Genomic DNA, 26,575 nt, shown 5'->3' with positions numbered 1-26,575 from the left:
GATACGGCGCGTGACGTGCGTAATTTTAATATAATACGTTTACTGGGGTGGGAAGGAATGTAATTGTGTGTAATTATTTATCCGCAGCGTTGTTCCTTCAACGTTTATCATCGCGATGAATGATATAATTCTGTGTGTACATCCGTATGAATAAATAGAATCTCAACAAATCCAGTTTCATCGCATCAAAATCATTGATCTATATCTATCTCATCTGTAAATATACTCATCCACATGCATACATAAATGCGTACATGTATCTATCCATATACGTATATACCCTGTATATAATATTATATATTACGATGTATCTTAGCATACATATATATATATATATATATATATATATATACATACATACATACTACATCACCTATCATATCTATCTATATATATATATATATATATATATCGTAATATATGGTATCTACTTCTACGCACTACTTAATTAGTATTATATCGTTATACCTTGCTGTAAATACTCATATTATACATCTCTACTATACGCACATACATATATATATAATATATTTATAAAGTATATATATATATATATATGTATATTCGAACCCATCTGGTGAACTGAACAAACCACTAACATCATCGCTCAGAATCAATCGCTGGACTCTTGGATCGCTTGCACTCTACTATATCTACATCCGCTATATATAATAATATATAAAATCAAAAAAAAAAATCAGCAAAACCAATTGTATTGAGTCTGTATCTTTTGAAACTTTTGTACTTGCGGCGAAGGGAACGCTTTTCAAATCGCACCGAGAGACACTTCGACACGCTGGAAAAAAGTATCGGTCAATAACGTTTTTTCTATATTCACCCTTATTCGCAAGTTGAAAATTTTACTATAATCAGTTTCTGCCGTAATATGTCAGAGCTTTTTACCGTTTGATTGTTATTACTATGATTATTATTATTGTTATTATTATCATTATTATTATTATTACTGTTAATTCAATCGTTTTCCTCGAAATATTTACGATCTTACGTCGAATTAGAAACCGGTTATTTTTCTATTTGTTTCAACTGGATTTCCTTTGTCTATTTTCAATAGCAAATCGTTGGTGTGCATAACGAAAAGCTTCACTTCGTCCCGCTGTAATCTTATTATACATGCACAAACATGTATATCTTGCATCGTGCACTGCAAGCACATCTAATATAAAATGCCATAAGCGTGCTGGTGAAAACCATGAAACGGGTTCTACGACTACAATATACATACATACATACATATATATACATGTATATATGTATATTTATACATATGCATATACATATATATATATATATATATATATTTATTTATTTACAAAGCTGCATATATCTACTATACATTAATGATAATCATAATCATAATAATAATAATAATAATCACAACAACAATCACAACAAGAACAGCAACAAAGTTGATCGTGGGGACGGCTTGTTTGTCAGAGGTGATGGTGGCAAAACAGGAAATAAAAAAGAGAATGGCTTACGATATAACTATATAAACGTAAAACGAAGAGGCACAGTATAAAGGTTTGCAAGATTTAAAAAAAAAAAAAAAAAAACACACAAAAAATAATAATGCAGAAAAAAAAAGAAATTGCTTTAAGGCGAAACATTGAGCCGAACGAAAAAAGTCGAGAACTAAAAATAATTAATCTGCACAAAGCACGGAGGTGGTAGAAAGTGGTGTTTGTTCTATAATAGTAATAATAATAACAATAATAATAATAATTACAGCAACAACAATAATGTTAATAATAATGATCATAATAATAGCCTGAACGCGCGGTCAAGAAACAATTGGATTTATTGCTATTTACCGCGTGGTGCGTGTAAATGCGATAACCGGATAGACAAAAAAAAAAGATAGAGAAAAAGAAAAAGAAAAAAATTCATGTAAAATTAAATGCAACAATTGTATAGACGTAGACGCAAAAAAAAGCAAAAAGAAAAGAAAAAAAAAAATAAAATAAAGAAAAAGAAGTATAAAGTAAACGCAAAAATCAAACGATCGAACGAAGCGAAATTAACGAATTTAATAATAATCAAAAAAAAAAACCACCCAAAAAATAAAAGTAAAAAAAAAAAAAAAAAAAAAAGTAACCATGTGTCTGGTTCTGCCGCCAGGTCTGTTGGCCGGCAGCAGCGTGACCGATGAATTTCGATGCGAGCCATGCAACAAAAACCTCACCTCGCTAACACGGTTGAAGCGGCACATACAGAACGTTCACACGAGACCGAGCAAGGAGCCGATATGCAACATCTGCAAGAGAGTCTACTCGAGCCTGAACAGCCTTAGGAACCACAAGAGCATCTATCATCGACAGCACAGCAAGAACGAGCAGCAACGCAAAGAGGAGGAACTTCAACGCGTTGCCGCCGAAAGGGAAAGGGAAAGGGAAAGGGAAAGGGAACGGGAACGGGATAACGATCAGCACAGGGGAATTTACGAGCGTTCATTTTCGAGGCAATAACAGATTTTTATACCTAACGATATAGGCTGCGGGGATCGTCGAGACACTTCCCAAGTGCCGTCGTCGTCGCGATTTTCGAATTTCCGCCCCCCCCCTCAAAGAAAAAAAAACTTATATTAAATAAAAATTTATATGCGTATTTAATATAAAACAATGAAAAAAAAAAAAACGAAAACAAAATCCAAAATTAAAGAACGTCGCAGATTTTGTGATTATCGTTTGTCCATGATCGATCGCTTGTATGTATACACATAGACCTATACTTATTGTTAGATAAGCGTTGAACACACACACGAAAAAAGAAAAAACAAAAAATATAAACAAGTGATTGTAATGTAATATAGTATATTAAATAAATATGGAAAAGGAAGGAGGCGTGTAAAAATAGAGAATACGAGAAGAGGCTGCACGTTGTGCTAAATACAGTGAGTCGAACGATGTTTAAGGGGACCTTTTTTTTTTTTTCTTTGCCTATTGGTTGTTGTTTTTTTTTTCAAATGTTTTTTTTTCTACTCCCGTCTTTCAATTTTTTGGTCCGGGTTTTACCAGAGTTTCCTGATTGCTCGACAGTTCAATTATTTACCTAATAAGGACTATTATTCTACCACGCGTGTAAATAGTAATTATTATGCATATCAATTACATATTTTTTAATTTTTTTTTTTTCTTTTTAATACAAAGTTCTTTAGTTATGCAGCGCGTAGTTACACCTTTATATAGCAGTGATTAATTTATGGTTAGGAATATTTAAGGTGCATCGGTGTGCCATTGTTTTATTTAATTTTTTTCTTTTCTCGTTTCAAACTATAGACAAATCGAAATGTGAATTTCGTCGTTCGATTCCTGGCTCCGTCGTTAATTTTTCAAGTCAACCAATTAATATTTGAAATTACATTTTTATAGATAAATCGGTAAAGAAGAAAAGTTTTCGCTATCAAATATGAATTTTCCCTATTTTGTTTGATTCGGAGAGTATTTAAAAAAAAAAATTTCTTTATTTTTGTTTCAAATTTTTATTACTATTATTATTTATTTTTTTGTCGGGACGTTTGCACTTGAGTGATGAGAAAAGAATTTGGATCGAAAGGCACTTCATCTGTATGCGCATGTAGTGATATATATATATTAATATGTATATTACACACACATTATATATACATGATAACGTAACTGTAGTTGTGATGTGATAAATCGAGGACGTCGATCAAGCGCAGCGATGCTATATAAAACGAAGAGAAACTAGTACAAACGACTGAAACGAATACAAACGATGATGTTTAGTGTATAATTAACGTATAACGATTTTATATGTACCGGTATAGGTATGCATTATACGAATATATAAATACATATATATTCGATAGATTAAAATTAATCTCTACGCGTTAATTATATTATTCGTAACATTTATATTTATATTATAATTATAGAAGCTTGGGCTACGTGATTTTTGTGGAAAAATTTTTACCGCAGAATTTGGGTTATAATATATATATGTACACATGTTATATATACGTGAAGTGGAAATTGCAGTTTATATTGCAAACTGTGAAAGAAACGAAAAAGAAAATCAAGAAACAAATTTGAATTTCGATGACGAAGACTTGGGTATGCAGATATGTTGTTACACATACGTAAGACTGGATGCATTCACCAGACGTTGACAATCCATGAGGATGAAAATTAATCACACTTTGATACCCAGTCATGAGATTATTTTTATTCTTATAGAGTGGTCGAAAAATAATGGCATTTTTTCTTTTTGCTTTTATGTATCATGTGTGTATATATATATATATTTGCTCAATTTTTCATCATTGATTAATCAATTATCGCTGTATGTTTATAAATCTGAATTCATAATTTTATTGTATTTGCAATTTATTGCGCCCTATTTTTATACACTTTACACTCGGCTAAGAAGGGTAATATTGCGAAGTTAGAACAAAAACGTGCCAAGATTTTATGGACAAGCGAAATTTGTTTATCGATGATGGAATATAATAGTGATTTTTCTCTCGCATTACTATTATTTAAACATATATATTTTTCATATATATTATATGATTGTATGATTCTCTTTATCGTTTAATATCATTTGAAATTAGTTTCAACAGTGTTAATTTAAGCATGGTTAACGCGATAAAACTATTAAATATATGCTCGTTAATTTACACATTATGTGTAAATTAAATTCTTGTGAACAAAAGTCCAGTTTAGGTATATATTTTCGGCGTTTGACGTTTGGAATTATCTGTGATGAAGTTGAGGAAAAAGGAGGAAAGAAAGTCAATAACTAAATACATTGTGATATTTTGGATATTGTTTTATTTTGTCAAATTTTTCGGCAGTTTTTTTAAATTTTTTAAATTTTCATCGTCATTTTTATTATTATTAAACTTATTATTATTATTGTTATTATTATCATTTGTTATACGATCGAATCGATAGTACATCGGTCGTTGATATAAATTGTATGTCACGTGCGAAAAACTGGAATCGCGAGAGAAATTAAAAATGAAATCTTCATTACTCAAAATTTTTCTTATTTATTATTTTTTAACGTCCTATAATTTTCTTGACCACCGAAATATCTATCTAATTACTCGACTAGGGTTAAAAGTTAAAAACCTGCAGAATTTAGACGCGAGAACTTCGGTAAATACCTATCTTACCTACATGAGTAATATTTTTTAATCGCAATTAAAAACGAAGCTTACACGCCAAGTGCCAAAAAAATAATATCGTTTTGCAATCGATACGTCCAATTTTCGCAAATATCACACGGACCACGTGCGTATAAAATGAACAAGTGGCAATTGACTTTGTCGAGAAATTTCTTTATTTATTTTATTTGTTTTTTTTTCTGCGGGTAATTAAACGAATACCCATTCTGAATTGATGCTTTGTATCGAATTCTCATCTAAATGCCTTGGGTACATGCATTTTTAACGTATGCATTTTTTACCGGTAAAAAATGTACTTCCGTAATTGTAAATATATTTCCCGTACATATATGTACAATATCGTATATGACCTATGATATAGATAAACTTTAGTATGTCGTATAGAATAGTATATATACTATACTATAAATGTAAATAGAATTTTTTTATACCTGAGTTTGTAACACATAATATATTTTTACTTTTAATATTTTTAAATTTTATTAAAATTGGAAAGAAAGAAAAAAATACAAAAAAAAAAACAAAAATTAAATTGAGTTACAAAAAATAAAATATGTATGTATACATATGTATATATATATATATATATATTTTTTTTAAAGTCAATTTAATGTTCTTCATTTTTGTTTCTTATATACTTTTTGAGGGCTCAGGGTAACACATTTCCATTGTACTCACTTCGCATTGTTTTCATTATTTATATGAATAAACATTTTTTATATTGATTATTCAAAACTCTTATTAATTTATTAATTCACTTGTCTTATGTACGTCGTGTAAATAGTATAAATAATAATATGATTATCGTAATGTGATATATCGCTATCTTCGGATGGTTACAGATGTATAAAAATATATTATTTATAAGTCTAATTATTGTGGAAGAATCTTGCAAGAGTTCTTCCGGATCGTAACAAAGTTTATAAAAATCTGAGCGTCCTTCGTGGCTACTTGCGAATTCGTCGGCTGCGAGAACACATCGCGAATCGAAGAATCGCACTTATTGTTTGTTTATATTTTACGTTCTTCAGATACCCGTTGTAAAATATCTGCGCAATCACAAATTGTTAATTGTTTTTACTTAAGTTCGATTTCAATTCTCATCCCTTTTACGATCAGTTATCATATTGTGTAATCTTTATTCAAATTATTTCATAGAATTTAAGATGCTTAGCGGATTTACTCGTCGTTGTTTTTCATACTTCCATATGAAAAATTGTCGAATTATCAGCTATATAACGTAAAAATTATATAATTTTTTCTCACGATTCTGATGCAGCTGTGGATAAATTCGCGCACATTATTAAATTCGGTGTGAAGGTTGACGAACAAACGTTTGACGAAAATTTTCTTGCGGTTTATTCAATTTTCCGTTGCGAACGGAAGATTCGAAAGTATAACAGAGCGCTGAAACTCCGAACGGATTAAAGTATAATCTCCGACGTCAACAACCAGAATCTTAGAGATCTCCGGAATTGAACGGCAGTTCATCGCCGACTCTTGTGAGCGATCGTCGCTCTCGATTTGTCGTGTGAAAGCACTTTCGAATCGCGGAATCGCCGTTGCCGTTGATTAATAAAGTTTTCCTCGCGTCTCTTGACAATATAATGAAAAGCGAGAAAGTACAACAATGAATGGTTGAAAGCTTTTTAATTATTATCGGAGCTTGAAGCTCCGATTTTATAACTTTGAAAATCCCTGCGTGGTGTTTAACTGTTTACGCATTGCATTATGCAAAAACAGAAATAAGTAATTAAGTAAATAAATAAATAAATCAAACCTGCGACCTTATGACGTTTAGCGTAATATTTTCCCCATTAGGCTCGTCCGCACGCCCGGGGAAGCATTGAGAATGGTATGTTGGAAACAATTTATAACGTAAAGTTTTTACACCTCTTGTTCCTTAAATATATAGGTATTATACGTTTGTTGTCTTGCAAGCAATATGTGCATACATATTATGTTTTTAATATATAAATATCTGCGTTTTTTATTCGCATTATGAAAGCTGCGTGATCTTTGAATGTAACGTCGTCTGCTGTTCTGTACTCTGAACTGTTAGAATTTTATAAAATTCAGGATTGTCTAGGTGTATTAAATTGAATCAAGATATCCGGTACGAATTGCAATGATCACTCGTATCCTAGGCTAAAAATTTGCTGAAATCCCGAAACTTCGTTTTTAAAAATCGATCAGGTCTGCTGTTGAGAAAAAACAATCAGAGCCGATCGTTTTCGAGTGAATTCAAAGAAAAAAAGTCAAAAAAATTTATAAAATTCTAACATACTTATTTCAAAACGCACGTAGCACGGTTCAGAATACTTTATTGACAGAGACGATCGAAACGAAAAATAAACAAGAAGAAAGAAAGAAAGAAAGAAAGAAATGTAAAAAAATTACGTTCATCGGACGATATACCATTTTGAATGAAAGTTTACCAATAAATATAACGGTCATACCAAATATAAACATAACGAGCTTGCGATTGGTTATCGCTCTAATAAATAAATCAAATTACCATAATCAATGACAAACCAGAGCCCCGAGCCTTTTTTCTCTTATTATACGTCAGATTTTTCAATTTTTGCGCTAAGGTGTCGCCGTCAGTCAGTCGATCAGGGCGAACGTAACATAAATCGAAACCTCCCTGTATAGAATTACTAGTATCGTACTAATGTGTCCACAATACAATATTAATGGCAGCCGTATCTCTGTTCTTCTTTGTTCCCGGTCCCGCTCGGCTATGTGCTCTGGTTCGTCATTGTTCTCTGTGTGTACCCAACTTCACTCACGGACTTGCTGGGGATCCGTCCGCACGTGGGTCTGTCTGCACTTCCATTGGTTCGTAACGGATGATTTTATGGTTTTTTTTCACTTTTTTTTTCTTTCTTCTTACTCTCCTGCCTTCTTTTTCTTTCTATTCTTCTTCTTTGTTTTTTTTTGTTTTTTTTTTTGTTTTTTTTTTTCTCTATTTCCTGTTTCTTTTTTTCTTCTCTCTCTCTCATTGTACTTTTACTCTTTGTACTATCTTTTCATCATCGATCCTCGCTATGAACGGGACTTGATTAATTCTTGGATCGTTATTTTATAATCGATATTCTTATGTTCTATACATCTATTTTCCAACTATTTCTGTTTTTCTGTAATGAAAACTCTTGATCAACTACGATCAACGACTTTTTTTTTTTTTTTTTTCTTATTGACAAATTAAACCGAACTGACGGGAATTTGAAAACAAATAAATCAACGAATCGCGTTTAATTTTGAATATCTTCTACTGAAAAACTTCCGCGCATTTTACTAAACCTAAAGGCTCGTCATCAGCCATTTTAGCAATGAGGTTGTCCAGTCCCTTACACGGCAGCCTTTTACGACCCGGTGTATGCTTCACTTGTGACGTTTGCGGTAAAACATTGTCGACAAAACTGACCCTCAAAAGGCACAAGGAACAGCAACACTTTCAACCGTTGAACAGCGCCGTATGCCTTCTATGTCGCAAAGTGTTCAGAACTCTAAATAGCCTCAACAATCACAAAAGCATTTATCATCGTACAAAGAAATAATCGCTCTTTTTATCCATGTATTTTTTTTTTTTTTTTCTTTATTTTCATGTTTCCCCCTAATATAAGTAATCATTATCGTTTTGAGTCCGTCAATGTTTTTTTTTTCCTCTCTTTCTTCTTTACAAATAGAATCTGATTTTTAAGGCGCCGCTGACCTGGCATGTCATATATATATATATATATATTTCGTGACGTCGGAAGCGGGGAAATTGGGTGAAAAAGCCTATACGAATCCTGCGATAACGAGACTATGAATCTTACTCGGAAATATTTTAAATCGTAGCTTGAATAATAGTGTACGTGTGAATCTCAGTCGCTGCTCAGGCAAATCGCTGATAATGTTTATAATAAGGAATGATGAAGTGAATAAAATCACGCGACAACAAACATGGCCGATCGGAGCTACCGCATATTGAATATTCACTGATTGCACTGTTCCACAATTTCTTTCACCCTCGCCAGGGAGATTCACACGTACAAAAGCACACACGTTATCCGGGAAAACTTGTACTATCAGTTATTTTTTTGTAAACATGGCTCGATTCGTATAGGCGTTTTTCATGTGACAGCAGCCCGTTCATGGCCCACAAAAAGTATGTCTCGATCTGTAATTGATATCATTGGTTGGATCTAACAGAACAAGCCAATGAAATCAGCGGTGTTATTTCACCGTTTAATATTCAGACGCGCTGCACGTACTTATGACGTCACGATTTGATATTTTCAAGTCAGTTCAGCGGCGCCTTAAGTCGGATGATCTATGAGTAGTAATTTTATAATATACGCTGTTTAAATTATTTCGAGGTGATAATATATTTACTGGCGTACATACGTTGCCAATTTTTGTTAAATTTGTGATTCTCAGTCCTATACGCTGGCGCCATTAGACAATTTTAGAGTTTCAGCGCGGTAATCAATTCGCTTTTTTATAATTGTTAAAAAAAAATTTTTAAGTTGATTTATTATTTGAAAAACGTGCAATTAGTTGACCGAGGCAGCTCAATTTTTTTTTTTTTTTTTCACCCAACATTTAATTATCGGAAAGAGAGGAAAAATACGAATACAAGTACGACAAGTTCAAGTATAATATAATCAAAATTTGCATGGATTCGAAGAAAAGAAAATTGTAGAAACAATATCTCTATATGTATATATCTATATATATATACGATCCCAGTGGATTGAAGACAGTTTTGAAAAGATGAAAATTGTGAAACGTTACATCGGTTCTTGTGTAAATTCGAAGATTTTCAAATCTAAGAGTGAAAGAGAAAAACGAAGTAGAAAATTTTCCTTGAGAAACGAGAGGAAGAAAAACGAAAGATGCAAAAATGCAAAATAAAAGGATAAAAAAAAAAAAGCAAATATATTATAAATGTATAAATGGATGCGGGACATTGTTTATATGTATGCGATGTATAGTAAACGATAAATATCTCCGAAAAAAACGGGGATTGCAAAAAACTATGGCAATACATATGTGCGTGGTATGAGTTAGGTGCTTCGAGTCAGTCGTTTGATTTATAGTTATATGTCAATTTTCGTCTCGTTTTTTCCCCCAACCGTTTGAACATTAGGTGAATCAAAAGGAACAAAAATGTTCAATTTGAATTGCGACGGTTTTACAGGAAAACGCGTCACCCTTGTGGAAGGAAAATCATATGCGTATGAACATAAAGTATAACGAAAAATGGTATGTAACTATTAAATTACAGGGGATTGGGCTCGTGTCTAGACGAACTGTTATACATATATTAATTAATTAGTAGCGGGCTGATATAGAACACTTCCAGGCGTCAGACGCCATCGTCCAACTAATTTTAGGTCGGGAATGAAGAAGGGTGGAAAAGACACACAAAACAGAAAAAAAGATTAGTGAAAAGATATAAAAAAAAAAAAAAAAAAAAAAAAAATGAATAAATAAATAATAACGATAATAATAATAAAGACTAAAGAAAAAAAAGAGGGAAAGAATAAAAAAAAAAAAAACCAAACAAATACGAAACATTTAATGTTACAAGACTGTACGAACATGATATATATTACATATATATATTATATATAATTATAAACTACAAGACTCATATTATGCAAATTATATTATTTCGCATTAAAACTTGTATAATGTACACTCTACACATAAGTATATACGATTAACGACTAACTATATACAAAACACACATATGTGACTACGGCCATACGTTATTATATACGTACGTGTGGATATGTATGGTATATATGTACATACGTGCATATATGTGTATATAATAAAGCTCGTCAGCTCACCGGGCAGAGAAAGGGGAGAGAAAAGAAGAAGAAAATAATAAATAATAAACTTCACCCCGCTCACTCACATAGGGATCATACAATACATGCACATCTTGTAACGATTGTACCCTCATTAGTTACTATACATACACACACACACACACGCACGCACGCATATATATATATACGTACTCATATAGGTACACGAATCATAGAACAGACAGACGGGGAACAGACACAAAGTCGCGACCGTGAAAATATCGCAAACTCGGCTAACTGTTACTTTTCAATTCTATTTTATTTATTTTTCTTAGCTAGTGATCATTTCGTTTTTTTCGATATTTTTCTTCTTTTTTTTTTTCACTTTTTTTTTATTTCTATCATAATTTTTATCGTTTTGGTTGTTGTTGTATAATATTGTTACCTTGCGAGATCTTACGGCGAAGATGCAATGATGATACGATACAATAATATAATATAGATATATTATATATATATATATATATATATACACATATATACATATATATATATATTATGTATATCTTATCTTAATATATTCATTCCATTTATTATACATTATATACGTTACATATAATATAGTTTTACGTATTTCAAATGCTTTACGGGGTACCTAATTGCATATACATACATACACGCACACACACACACACACACACACACTCATACGTATGTATGATTATATACCGGGCTTTACGCGTAAAGTACCTTATTATTATATACTTACATTAGATACTTGTATCAAATCTACTTCATTACTCATTTACCAACCACTGTTACTTTTGCTACACAAATATTACACACATATAAACTTACATAAATATAACCGTTAACACTGCTATATTATGTAGATCGCGAGTCACATGATTACTTTTGTTTTCTCTCACTTTTACTTTATAATATTACATCAAGTCTGATTTACAATACTCAAGCATCGTGACTGTGTCCCAATACACTTACAATAATAATAATAATAATAATAATAATAATAATAATAATAATAATACACGTTGAGAGGTTGATTATATTATACGTATTGGTGATGTCATATCCCGCAACGGTTACGTGCATACAGTGACGACATCCGGAATCGAACGCAAGTGTTTCCTCGGGTCCGATCATTTTGTTTTTTTGTTACTGAGGTGAAATGAACGAGAGAAAGATGGTATTAACGGTAACCAAAAGACAAAGGGAAAAAAGAAAACAAAAAAAAGTAAAAATAACAATTAGGGAATAAAATTATATTTTTGCATTAAATCACTGCGCTGCGCTTAATTTTGCCTATACTCGTGGACTGATTTACCAATTCTCGCGGTTTGGGAGCTTCGAAAAATTGTTCGTGTTTACCTATGTACCGGTGTTTAATAGGTGTATATATCTGATATACAATTAGTTCGAATACAATTCAACACAACCGATCTGATCGTGCTGCAGATAAAGTGATATTAAAAATTAGAAAAAGGGGGTAGGGAGTAAAAAATAAAATAAAAATAAAAAAAAGTAATTAACGAATGCGTGGGAAGAAATCTGCAATTCATACCCGATTGAACAAAGATAATTTTCTATTATAGATGTAATGATGAAGTGAAAATTATTAGCCAGAAATGGGATACGCGAGAAAACTCGGAAACTGAACGCAACACTCTGTGTAAACTGAATATAAAAATATCCGAATACAATTATGCATATACGTAGCAATTTTATATGTTATAATTGTGTATGCATATGCATATACATATATAAATATATTTTATTAGTAGAACTTTGATATAAGGGATAAATAAAATACGTTGCGAAAATCTCCTGGAATCTTGGTTGCGCATTGAAATAAAATAAACAGGTATACATATATGTAATACGGTTGAAACGAGGCAGGCCATAATAATTTGATACGAAACTACGGATCCTTCCGAACCTACACTTTACGTTTTCTATAACAATTATACGTACCTAATAACAATTTTACGGTGCTCTAGTTTCGCACGGGTTTCGGGCAAAATTATTAGACGGTACGCCAAGTAATATATATAGGTATATGTTAAGCTTATTAAGGAAACAGAATCGCGCCACAACTCTTAGTTTCTTTTTCTATGATTGTATGTACACATTCATAATTATAGATATCGTTTTCGTTTATTTTATTTTATTTTATTTTATTTTATTTTATCGCGAAGTACGTATATCGAAGTATAATATAATACATAAATAAATAAATAAATAAATAAATAAATATAATCACACTAGCAAGTGTTCAAGAAACGGGATGGCGTTGTTTATTTTTTATTTTCTATTTTTTTTTTCAACTCATTTTCTTCATTCTGCCGCCTTGCTACCGCATTACACGTGGAAAAAGTAATACGAGCTTTCACTGCATCTTTAAATCACGAAATTGGGATTGAAAAAATATCATAATCGTAAATGCTTAACGTCGCTAAAAAAAAAGATTAGATAAGAAAACTGGGTCTCGTGGTGATCTTTTTTCAGTTTTTTCAGTTTTTTTTTTTTTTTTTTCTCGTAGTTGTCACAGCATTTCTTTTTCTGCGTGCAGTGTACGATATTCACACAACCTATGTACTCATACAGACATGACGAATACAGTATGTTATAACTATTTTACGATTCATCTAATATTGGGAAACACAAATAACTAGTTTTGCTTTGTAACAATATTACAGTTTTTTTTTTTTTTTTTTTTAACTCTTATCTTGTCAATGCACTCACACGTCATATTTTACCAATTTTTTTATTTTTTTTATTTCGACGAAAGCGTATAGGTAGCTATAACCCATAGAACCCACCATGCTATATAAATACATACACACACACACACACACACACTTTAATAATATATATATATACATATAACGCAGTCGCTGAAACAGCAGCCGAAAAATTGAATCGAACACCGATACATGTACATGTATATTATATTTTACAGTAAAATACGTGCCGACACATATAACACACGATAATTATAGGCAAACAGATATATATATATATATATATATATATATACACAATACACATACGTACATACATACACTGATAGGTAGGCTATGATAGATTATTATTACGTAGAGGGTATTTAATTGATTTCTCCGAGTGACGTAACATTCTTCAGGATCACTTTTCATCATTTACGATAATATCCTATTGTAATACGAATTCTCGTCTCGTTCAATTAGGTAAAGTTTTCGTTGCCAAATTGTAAAAACTGTTTAAGAAATATATTGACCTATTTATAGGGCGTGATCCTTAAAAATATGCTGGTCGACTCGGAGTAAAGTTTAATATAAATTGGATAAGAAAACAGGAGAAAACGAATTGATAAAAAAAGAACAAAAAAAAAAAAAAAAAAAAAATCCAAAAAAAAAAACCAACAACAACAACACCGTAAAAGAAGAAAGATGGAAAGAGAATGAAGAGAAATGCTGTGAAAAGTATATAAAATAAGAATAAAATGGAAAAAAATTTATCGATTATAAGGAAATTTTTGAGGGTAGACGAAGAGTAAGATAAAGAGGAAGAAAAAAGAAAGATAGAGAGAAAGAGAGGAAATTGAATTAAAATAGAGAACGAAGCTTTAAATTTATGAAAATAAATTATATACAATTTTATGGTAGTCCCATACGAAAGAACTGATATTGATAATATTTAAATATGTAGACTACTCAAGAAATTGACTTATATATGACTACTGTAAAAATTGCCAAATACCCAAACGGTGCCCAGTGCCCAGTGCCCAGTGCCCAGTGCATGTCACGATATTTCTGAGGGGGTGAGGAGGATGAGGAGGGGGATCGGGCGGTACATTATGGAAATAATAAATTATTGATAAAATTAATATAAATTGATGAATATTTAATTAATTACAAATGATATAGTAGTAGATTTTATTTGATTCTTATTATTCTATTTTCTATCTTATCATATGTCCGTATGATCTTTTTTTCGTCGATTAACAATATCAACGATCCACGTTTCATACTTATTACTGTCCATTTAAAAAAAAAAAATTTTTTATGTTTAAAAATGTTTTTATTTTTGTTCATTATTATTCATCACCGCAAGCGCTTTGCCGTTTAAACATATTATATCCGTTCTAGTTTTATTGTTGTAAAATTCGTCATATTCGTCGGGTATATGCGAGGTTCGAAAAGAGGAAAACTGTTGATTAATTGGCCTGTGATAATATATTAGCCGACAAAATTGTCGCAAAATTTTTGTTTTATTCATATTTAAAAAAAAAAAAAAAAATTTTTCTCGTCATCTTTCTAATTTGAGAAGACTGAAATGGGAGTCGCATCAGTTGCGGTCGAAATGAATATACATACATATATACATATATATATATATATATATATATATATGTATATATGACGCGACGGTCGCCATTTACCGTGATTCGACGGAATTCTAAGATAGAAAATTATATGTTTAAAGTCCGCCGTTGGTACTTCAAGACTGGAAAAAATCTGCCTTATTGGTGCATATTAGAAATTCGTGTAAGAAAATAATGATAATTATATAATTGATTATTTCTCGCACTCATATATATCTAGATATATATATATATAGGAGGAAGCAAGGAAAGGAAAAAAACCACCGATAACAAGAGAAAAGACAAGTAGATTATGCTGTAAAATAATTCGCGAAGTTAGTAGAGAATATTCATGGTTTAATTGGTGTACCTTTATTATTGAGAGAAAGGAAAAAGAAAAAGAAGGAAATTTAATAATATCGATAACGCTGATAATAACACTAATGATAATAATATTTCTATAAATTATTAAGAAGAATGTTTAAAACGATTTATTATTCGACCGCAACCAATGTATAAATACTGAATTGACTGAATTTGACTGAATTTGTCTCATTACTTAATTAGTCGATTTATTGGACTGATTTTTTTACTATTTGACTGATGTTACCAAACTGTTAATTAAAGGTACCTAATGGATAAGTTAAAATGTTGCAAAAAAACAAAACAAAAACATAAAAACAAAAAAAAAAAAAAAAAAAAACGTACAAACGAATCCGCATTGAGGAGCGAAAAAAAGATTTAAATTATATACAACAGATAATCGAGCGTTGTAACTCTGCGGGGGGGGGAGACTCGGTGAAATTTTTGTAATTTCCGGTGTTATCGACATTTCATCGGAGGGGCCCCCCTTAACATGGCTACGAATATAAAACTTCGTATATCACCGTACCTTAGAAATAATTAAATATCATGCTTCAACTAAACAATTACTATCATTACTTTAGTTTTCTCATTAAGTTCAATGAAAAACGAAACTAAGACAGAAAAAACAAATCCTTCCTCTCTCACTTCTTGATATCCGTACGATTATTAAGCACACAACAAATGGTCGAGGGTTTTACGCACACACACACACACACACGCGCGCACATAGCTTTCGCATCTAACGAGTTATACGGTAGGATATTTATTAGGAAACCAATATACATATATACATATATTTACATACAGAAAATGATTCGTTGTCGGACAAAAAGCTCGGAAAAAAAAAAAAAAAAAAAAATTTTTAAGGCTAGGTTTAAATATAATTGCTCAGCTTTATCAGCTGAACGAAACGACATCAGCGCGATTCGTTGAAGTTGTCGAAACAGCAAGGAAATGATTAATGAACTAAAGGATCAAAAGTGGACAAAATTATACTTAGTAGAATGCAAATTCGTTGGAAAGAAGGAGGTTAAAAAAGAAAAGTTAAAAACAAACAAAAAAAAAAAAAAAAAAATGATATACATAGTTCTATCGGCGTGAATGTGCAACTATGTGAAGTAAAATCAAATTTAAGTTTAAACCGACTGACATTATATACAAATGCATATATGTTATAGTTAGGGATTATTATATTAACACTAAAGTTCAAAAATAACACACAATAAGAGACGAAAATAAAACGAAAGTTTCTCAACTTCTTGCAATTTCTCGGGCATGTATTAACGTTTTACGGTAGAAAACCGAAACGAAAGCGAAATAAAAAACAAAAAAAAAAAAAACAAAAACAAAACAACAACAATAATAAATTAATCAAGCGCTATAAACCGAACAAAAAGGAGAAAAAAAAAAAAGTTACGTTATCTTGCTTACTTATTATTTGTTATCTGCCAAGGTGTTCTGGTAATAGTATATATTTATTGATTATTATATTATTATCCTTATTTAAGGCTATATCAAATGCATTTTAATATATTTTCATTTTTTATATTATATAACGAAATGTACTATTTGGTTCAATAATTCAGTTGTGTTTCATTCGTTTTCTAGATACCCATACATATTACATCCTCGTCGATTCTATACAATAATATCGTGAACAAAAGAAAGAAAAGCAAAAAAAAAAGACAATATTGTAATATTCGGTGTACTCTATATTACAACAACCAGGTATATACGTATACACACTCACAATTTTTATACATATATATATATATATATATATATATATGGATATTATTTAAATCAACTTATATTTCAGCTCGAAGGTAAGTTGTGCTAATTGTGTAATGACTTAATTGTTAATGCGTTGTTTCTTTGTGACGTCAGCCATAAAATCCTAACAGTCATGTCCGCGGCCTAGTTTGGGCATTTCAATTCCCGTGTATGTATAATTAAATATTGCAATATTGCAAGGAACGTGTATAATACATATATAATAACGAGTCACGCGGTATATGCGATATATATATATTTATATAACACGTACATATATATAATGGACGTATACTTGTTTGTTTATTTGTTTATTTATTTATTTATTTATTGCCCACTATTATTTTCATATATAACGTAATTGCGAGTCATTTCGCATGATTCATAAAATTTATAGATTTCATTTACATAATATTCAGTGAAATTAGCATTCGAAATGCATTTCTTGTCGCAAGGCTTATACTGAATATATGTATGCATATGCGCTCTTACAAGAGACTTAAGTTATTGAAAAAATGAATATATAAATAAATAAATAAATAAATAAATAAATAAATAATAAGGTAAAAACGCCGCATATAACAGACGTCGTCGAAGATGTCTCCGAAGTAACATATCTACGTAAAGTTCAGAATATTGGCCCCCGATGTCTTTTTTTTTTCTTTTTTTTTCTGTTTTATTTTTATTTTATTTTTATTTTTTTCATACTTATTTTGTTTCTTCTTATGTCTATACGTTAACAGATATAGGCTCGGCCTTTGTGTGACAGAAATATTGCAGGTAAAGTTCCGTTAATTTTGTCGGTATTTTTTCTATCGTTACAGAGGAATTGTGATGTTTTAAATATGTGATATTGTGTGTTGTGTTGCCTTGCGAATAAATCGTATATGGAGGAGCCACGTTTGCTCTATGAAATTCTCATTTACGATAGACGGTGACGAATGACGAGGCGAAAAAAAAAAAAAAAAATTTCAAAAAAGTTGAAAATAATGAAGAAAAAATGCAAAAAAATAAAAAATAAAAAAATAAGAAAAAAACAAAGTGGTCTCAATTGATAGAGGGCTCAAAACATCGTGCCGATATATCATTTCTATAACAAAATGGACGAGTGTTCGGTATACTTTTGTATACGTAATACGTAATATGATATTTCAAATGCTGCGCCACAATTGCCGAAACATTATTAAGAATTGCATGCTTTAAATGTCTCCCAGAATGCTGAGTGTTATTTCCTTCATCGTCTTCCGTTGGATCTCATATTATATTATTGGAATTTCTATTACTGTATTTACAAATATACAAATATATGATGTAGATGTGCATATATTCTTGCCGATTCCTAACCAAGAATATATGCCTATGTCTATTGTATGCATATATTTATATTTGCGCAACGCAAAGTATATATATATTACATATATATATATATATATATTATATCTATCTTATATCCCTCAGTTTTTGTTTTTCAATATTTTATTTAATGATATTATTTATTTACACCCAACACCCCCGCTGTATAATTATATAATATAATATACTGCAACAGTTTCTTTTGCCTGAAGTTTAATGAGACACGACTCGAGATGAGATTGGATGAAGAGCAATTTTCAAAGGAAATTAATAGCGCTCCGTCTGCAGACTTGCACAGGCTTGCTTGCTAGTCAGCGAGAGTAGAAAAAAGAAAGAAGACGAAGAATAAGCAAAAAAGCAATGAAATAAATGAAATGAGATGGAAAAAGAAAATGAATGAAAAAATTAAATACCAAGCAAAGCGTTGCAAAAAAAAGTGAAGGGAAGAAAGAAAGATAATTGTTGTAGCTCTGTACGGTATTTAATGTTTTATATAATATATACTATATACTATACGGAAATCGAAATGCCTTTTTCTCTTCTTTTAATTAACGAGAAGCGTGCGGATAAATAGATCGTCTTCCACTTCTCATTATACATGTTGACGTTTCATTCATTTCTATATAAGGTAGCTCAATTCCGACGTCATCATTAAAATACAAATGAACATTTTACATCGTGTATAATATATATATATATATATATATATATATATATATATATATATATATATATATATATATATATATATATATGTAATACGATGCAAAGATCAAGTCCCCCGCACTCCAGGATGAGGTGTTTTTGTCGTTCGAGAATTTTTCTTTCTTTTTTTTTTAATTTTGCGTTCTTACTACGCATTTACAAAACGGTATAATAATATTACCGAGGTCGATGAACGCTGTGCATGATCGTTTCGTAATTTTCTTTCATCGAAATTAGTCGTCGAGAAGTCGAGATACGGGAATATATTAATCTGCATTTAGGTGCGCGATTAATTTCTATACTTCTTTATTTTCTTTTAATCTCGCATATTATACCCGCTGCCCCTATTTCTCAGATATTATTCGCAACCTTTGCATAAATAAAGTTTAACGTACCGCAATCATCGTTTATATACTGTCATCACTTTTTATTAACTATTCTGCGCAAATCGCACGATGATGAAAGAACCGATATTGATAATATAATTAATCGACGTATCCATGCATCGTATACGAATAAGCACGGGACTGTATATAAATTGTCCTATTATACCATGAGAATGTTGACACAGCAGACGTGTTTACGTAATTGCTTAGTTCAGAAGTTATTAACGTTCATTAATTTCTTTATAATTGGAACGATGGTAATCGAAATAAATAGGTTACTCCATATTATTTATATACATACGTGCAACATGCAGACACATTCGTTTTTATAGCTTTGTCTTGATCCAAATTGGCTTTCAAATGCTTTGATTACATATATATATATATATATATATATATATATATATATATATATATATATATATATATATATATATATATATATATATATATGTATGTCATGTTAAATTGTCAGGTGGTGGTTTAATTTCGTATTTTAGAAGAGAAAGCTAAGAAAGATGTAGGTACGCGGGATAAAGAAATACATGTCGAGTGAAACGTAGTAGGGGTACGTGTGATTAATTGACAACCCTTAATTGTCATTAATTCGATAGTTTGAAAAATTACTCGGAAAATACCTCATCCTGTGATATTGCCATATTCACATTTCTATATAACAGGGCATTCAGGGATGATCGGGTGAAATAAAAACCGTTCTGGTCAGTATTCGAATAACAATAATAATAATTATCATTATTATTCTTTGCACAATACATACAACGCGCAGAACTCATTTTCAGTGTATAATTTTGTATAACATGCAGCTGAAGCATGCTATGCGTAAACGACGTGAACATAAAATTGTGTTACAGTATCGCTGTTTCATTTGCGTGATAAATTTTCAATATGCGTTATCGTTTCGAATTTTTATTTTGTCTTTTTTTCTTCTTCTTTTTTTTTCCTGGAATTTTTTTTATTTAACCCCTTTTGTGTCACTTTTCGTTTCGTCGACCCAGTGTCAATTGAAATTGTCATGCAGGCAACTTGTGCTTTCTTAGTTTTGGCCGCTATAATTTTTACCTGACGACGAAACTTGGAAAAAGTAAAATTATTGAACAAACGTACAAACAATAACGAGATATTCATTGACAGTATGGTTTGTATAGCGTGTGAAACAGCGTCAAGATTAATAATATTTCGTTTTGTCAATCAGACCACGACGAAAATTAAGCCAAAAGAATTACACGATGTCGATTATATACGGAAACATCTCGATGTATACAGAAAAATTAACGTGATTCACATTACTTACTTGTAGAAGGAAAAATTTATATGTATATATACACATGGCGCGTTGTGATTTTCTACCATCTCGAGATCATCGTTATTTACGACAACGTAATCGAGCCATACTGTCGAAGAATCGAAGATAAGCCTTTGGCGAATGGACGGCACGACGACATTGTTTCTTTTTTTCTTTTTTTTTTTTTTATTATAAATTTTTTTCTTTATCATTTAAAGAAAGAAAAAAAGTTGATTCACTTTAATTACGCCTGTCTATACGTGGAACATAATAATACGTAATAACGTGATGTATAGGGTTAGAATAAAGACGATGCGAGTGAGAGACGATGATGATGATGATGATGATGATGATGATGATGATGATGATGATGATGATGTTGGTGTAGGGGTGGTAAGTGTGGGGAGCTGCATGAGGTGCGTTGTTGTGTTTCAGTTCTCGGCTCGATACCTGGACTGACGTTGGTTAACTCGCTGAGTACACCGTCCAATAAGAAGCTGTTCACCTGCCAGCTGTGTAGTAAGGTGCTATGCAGCAAAGCCTCGTTGAAACGTCACGTCGCTGACAAGCACGCCGAGCGCCAAGAGGAGTACCGATGTGTCATCTGCGAGCGGGTCTACTGCTCGCGAAACTCACTGATGACCCATATCTATACCTATCATAAGAGCAGACCCGGCGACATTGACATTAAGTTCTATTGAAGGTTTAGATAAGGTAGGGCCATACTAACAATAAAAGAAAATTAACAACATTTCGATGATTATATACCTACCATTGTTGATTTTTCTTAGTTTTCTTTTCTTTTTTTTCTTTTTTTTTCTCTTTTTTCAATTTATTCATTTATTTCTTTTTTCATTTCTATATTTCTATTCAACTTTATACTTTTATCTTTGTTGTATTGATTTTTTTTTATTTTATTTTTACGTTTTCTTCTCACAATCGTATACGAGAAAATTACTCATTCATTTACACTATCAATATTCGGGCCCTACAGACGCGTCGTTTGTCGTTTATACATGCCAAAGAGAAAGCCGCTTGACCTTATATATGTATAATTATACATATTACGCCAAGATAGGTATGCAGCCTTTAATTTGCCTTCGTTTATACATTTGGTTTTCCTTCGCGTTGATTTTTGAAAGAAAAAAAAAAAAAAAAAAAAAAAGAAAAGAAAAATTTTCCATTTTTTGTCGTTTATTTATAACTTTGCCATTCCATGATTCCTCGGTTCTTCATTATTAAAATTTCATGGAATAGAAACAACAGGTCATGTAGCAACTACTGTGAAACTGATAGAAAACTCCTCTTGAAACTTTAAACTTCTCAAACTTCATTTCACGTTTCGACCAGACTGACTCATATTCATATATATATATATATATATATATATGTTATATACATCAACCATTTACAATTACAAATCGATTGAGACGTCTAGGTATTATTATTTTTTATACAACTAAGAAATGAATTGTAATAGTAAATATATAGATATATACGTATACACATATAATATACATGCGTGATTGTTTTGGCGTTAAGCTGAAGAGAATAATGAATTAATGAATCGTTGCTACATGATCTGTCAATGAATGTTGTCTACCATAAATCTAAGATATTAGAACCGGTCTTAACATAAGTTCGATGAATGTTGCAATGAAATAATATATACGATGTGGAAGAGAGAGGAAAAAAAAGTAACCCACGAGAGAAAAAGAAAAATCATTAGATAATAATCATGATTTTGGTGTAGTGAATGATATTCAAAAACGAGAGAAAGAAGACTAAAGAAAGAAAGAAAGGAAGAAGGAGAGAGCGAGGGAGGGACTTTCCTTTGGTAAAAATAAAAGGGCAAACAACATGTCTGTTATCGAAAAAACAAGAAACAAAAAAACAAGAGTACAAAATTTTTGTTCACTCTAAAGCACATGATAAGATAGTAGGAAACTTTATAGGGTTCTTTACCAGTCACATGTTTATTACGCTTCAGGTCCCCACTAACCCGACCCTAAAACCCAGCCTAAGTTTATGCGTTCTCCTGTAATTTTTGTCTCTTTGTTGTTTCTGTTTGTTTTCCGTTCTGTTCTGTTGGCTTTCAATGTTCGATGTTGTGTGCATGCTCGATGTTGCTTATATTCAATATATTCGTTTCAGCTGTGGGAAAAACAATTTTTCTTTCTATCATAATTACAAAAAAAGAAAAAAAAAAAAAAAAAAAAAAAAATAATAAATATATCAGAATAAAAAACCAAAAAAACGAAAGTTCATCTACAGCACGCGTGTAATGGCAAATATCTCGAATTGCATAAACTTCCAAAAATGCATATATATATACACACACACGTTTGATCAAGTAACAAGTAGCACACATGAATTGACTTATAGAATAATCCGATTTTCTTCCTATTTCCGAATACCAATTGGCATCGTACGTATACATAACTATGTACACATATATCGAGCGCATGATGATATATTATCTCTAATTTTTCTTCGATGTTCCCTTTCGTTTCTATTTCAGTTCACCAAGTGTTCACAATATACGCTTACTTATTATTATTATTATTATTATTATTATTATTATTATTATTTATAATTTACTTATTGTTAGCTCAATTTGTATACCAAGTACGTGCATGCATGCGAATAACATTATACATTACATCCACGTATAATTTGCTTTTTTATATTCGACACCGATTTTATTGTGCATCTTTTCACGATTTCGAACATTTTTATTAAACTTTGATTTTGATTTTGTTTTTAAAATTTTTTTCTTCAAATCTTATCTCATTTGTCATTCTTTCTTTGTTCTTAATTTTCTTATTCTCCTTATATACGAATAAATACATATATCTGAGTCGCACAGACTCGGGATAATTGTGTCCCATTCAGTATAAATGAAAAATTTATATAAAATTGGACAATCCATTTCTCGTTGCTTGATCTTGATATTCCGGCATTATTATTTCCGGATTTTCTTATAATAAGGTACGTTTCTCTGTAAAAAGCATGAGATTCAGACCTGATCCTCATGAATATTGAATTATTTCGGCGCGAGGTGATTGGACAGTTAGATTCATCTTCCGGTCTCTCAGGTGCATGATTATAAACTAATACATGAACTTATTCGTCAATGAAAAAGGACATTTATAGTTTTCCTGTTGCATATGATGAATCGCGGATGTGAACAAGTACAGTGACTAACATATTGGGATTTGATTTATTGATGACTGTAAATTTCGAATAACACTTGTAAATTATATACACATCACATATGGTCGGGTGTTACGTTTGAAGCATGCGACCAATTACTTAATTCTTCAATTGAAAGCAAAATCTTACACACGCTGTTTGACACCGATTAAAAAACAGTTTTGATTACTCGAGTAAAATTTACTCGGTGCAATATTTTGCAATAAAAAATCAATCAGATGTTTTATTTTATTTTATTTTTTTTCCTTTTTTCTATTTGCTGGATCGAATCAATCCAATGTCTATTACTGTGTTTGAATTTACACACAAATTGTCTCAGTGATTAACCTCTCGAATTCAAAGCAGCATGTTGCAACAAAGATTTATTACACAATAATACGTGGTTGCAGGAGTATTTCGGCTTGAAGGTACCGGAAAAAGCAAAACTCCTTTCATAATTTTCGATTGGAAAAATAAATTCATTTCACTCATTGAGGTTCAGGACAGTTAAATGAATCGAGAATATTTCTTTTTCCGTTGTAATAGTAGTGGTTTGATATTTCTACGTGAAAAACTCTTGTCAACTTTTTGCTTTTTCCATGCCTTCGGCTCATTCACAGAAGCCTAGGATTATTGAAGAGTACCTGCTAACATTGGAAACCCGATTAAAACGCATGTTCGATATTAAAAAACAAAACAAAAAAAAAATAACTAGGTAAAACAAATGTTGTTACAAACTTGAATATGTCAGGGTCTATCGAAGGGAATCAGATGGTTGATTTCGATCGTAGAATCTAAAATTAGACGTTTTACGAGAATAACAACTTAAAAGAAACAATTTTGTTGCTTTTTTTTTCTATAAAAAAAAAAAAAAAAAAAAAAAAATTATTGTATACGCTATAGATTCCTGCCGGTATAACGATTTTTAAATTATATTTTATTTCAATAGTGATGCTTTGAAGTAAAATTTGTAAAACGAATGCATGATAAATTTTGTTCTGAAGATCTGCAACAAGATAGACAAATAATAACAGTTACAGTATGATTCAAGTTTCTAACAAACATGAGGCATGAGAAAATAGAGTAAAATAATAAAATGCGACGGTATAGAACAAAAAGTAACGATGACGTGTAACATACAACATTACAAATGATAGATTTCCCTTGGATAAAAAAAAATTCATACCGTATTCTTGGCTGTGCTAGAAAAATCTATGTTCAATCGAAAATTGAAAGCCAATCGATTGCGATTCTCTTCGGTTCTCCAATCAAAGTAATCCTCGCAATAGTAAGATATCGAATAAACGCGAGGCGGGACTGCGATCACTTTGCAAAATCATTTTCAATCCTCTAACGAATCAACGAATCGAATTTCAGGTACGGGCAACGGGATGCAGACACCAACGACGCTTCCCTCTGCCGTGTACCGGATGCCACCGCCGACCGCGGGTGGCATAAACGAGCCTCAGGAGTGTCCCTACTGCCGACGTACATTCTCCTGTTACTACTCGCTGAAACGCCACTTCCAGGACAAGCACGAACAGTCGGACACCCTCTACGTATGCGAATTCTGCAACCGGCGTTACAGGACGAAGAATTCATTGACGACCCACAAAAGCCTCCAGCATCGGGGCTCAAGCGGCATGCTCAAGAGACTCCTCAAGACATCGGCGATAAAAAATGTCCTCGCCCAACATCCGCAGATACCCCAACAGCCCCAATGAAAATTGTGGTACCATCATAATTTCCTCACCTTCGACCAATTGACCGGGAATTATGAACGTGTCGCTGGCGACAAGTCGCCGAGCTTAACTGCATATCAAAAGTAATTTCTTTCTCTTCTTTTGTTTTTATTCATTTTTCTTGTCTCCTTTTGCGGTCATTCGTCGTTTCGATATACATTTTTATTCTCATTACCTATGATATACATATTATTATTATTATTATTATTATTATTAATATTATTAATATTATTAACGTCATTATTATTATTCTTATTATTATTATTATTACTACGTGTACACAGTGTACACCTATCCTTTTATCAGATTGTATCTCTAACTGGCAGGGGGTCTCAACGAAGCCGCGTTTTTCGTTAAACTACAATATCGCGCGTGTCGAGTAATCCAGCGTCTGCCTCTGATTGTC

At 31.4% G+C, this 26,575-nt stretch overlaps 1 protein-coding gene across 8 annotated transcripts in view; it reads left to right on the top strand.

Annotated features, from left to right (window-relative positions):
* The window catches only part of LOC124405112 (broad-complex core protein isoforms 1/2/3/4/5), a 69,685-nt gene extending 43,400 nt beyond the window's left edge, over positions 1–26,285 (top strand). For 2 of the 8 annotated variants that reach the window (XM_046879741.1, XM_046879740.1), the window contains exons 6-7: positions 21,668–21,946; positions 25,805–25,935. In XM_046879741.1, coding sequence (XP_046735697.1) covers positions 21,668–21,933 — 266 coding nt within the window. In that variant the 3' untranslated portion in view covers positions 21,934–21,946; positions 25,805–25,935. Of the gene's footprint in view, positions 1–2,139; positions 2,526–8,485; positions 8,867–21,667; positions 21,947–25,804 lie in introns of those variants that run through there. The other 6 variants (XM_046879739.1, XM_046879737.1, XM_046879738.1 and 3 more) reach the window with 5 other exon arrangements.
* The last annotated feature ends 290 nt before the right edge of the window (positions 26,286–26,575 follow it).

Source organism: Diprion similis, chromosome 4 (genome assembly GCF_021155765.1).
Source record: "Diprion similis isolate iyDipSimi1 chromosome 4, iyDipSimi1.1, whole genome shotgun sequence".
NCBI classification, from domain to species: domain Eukaryota; kingdom Metazoa; phylum Arthropoda; class Insecta; order Hymenoptera; family Diprionidae; genus Diprion; species Diprion similis.
Note: the sequence above shows the minus strand (reverse complement) of the source record. Positions and strands in the feature narration are given on the sequence as shown.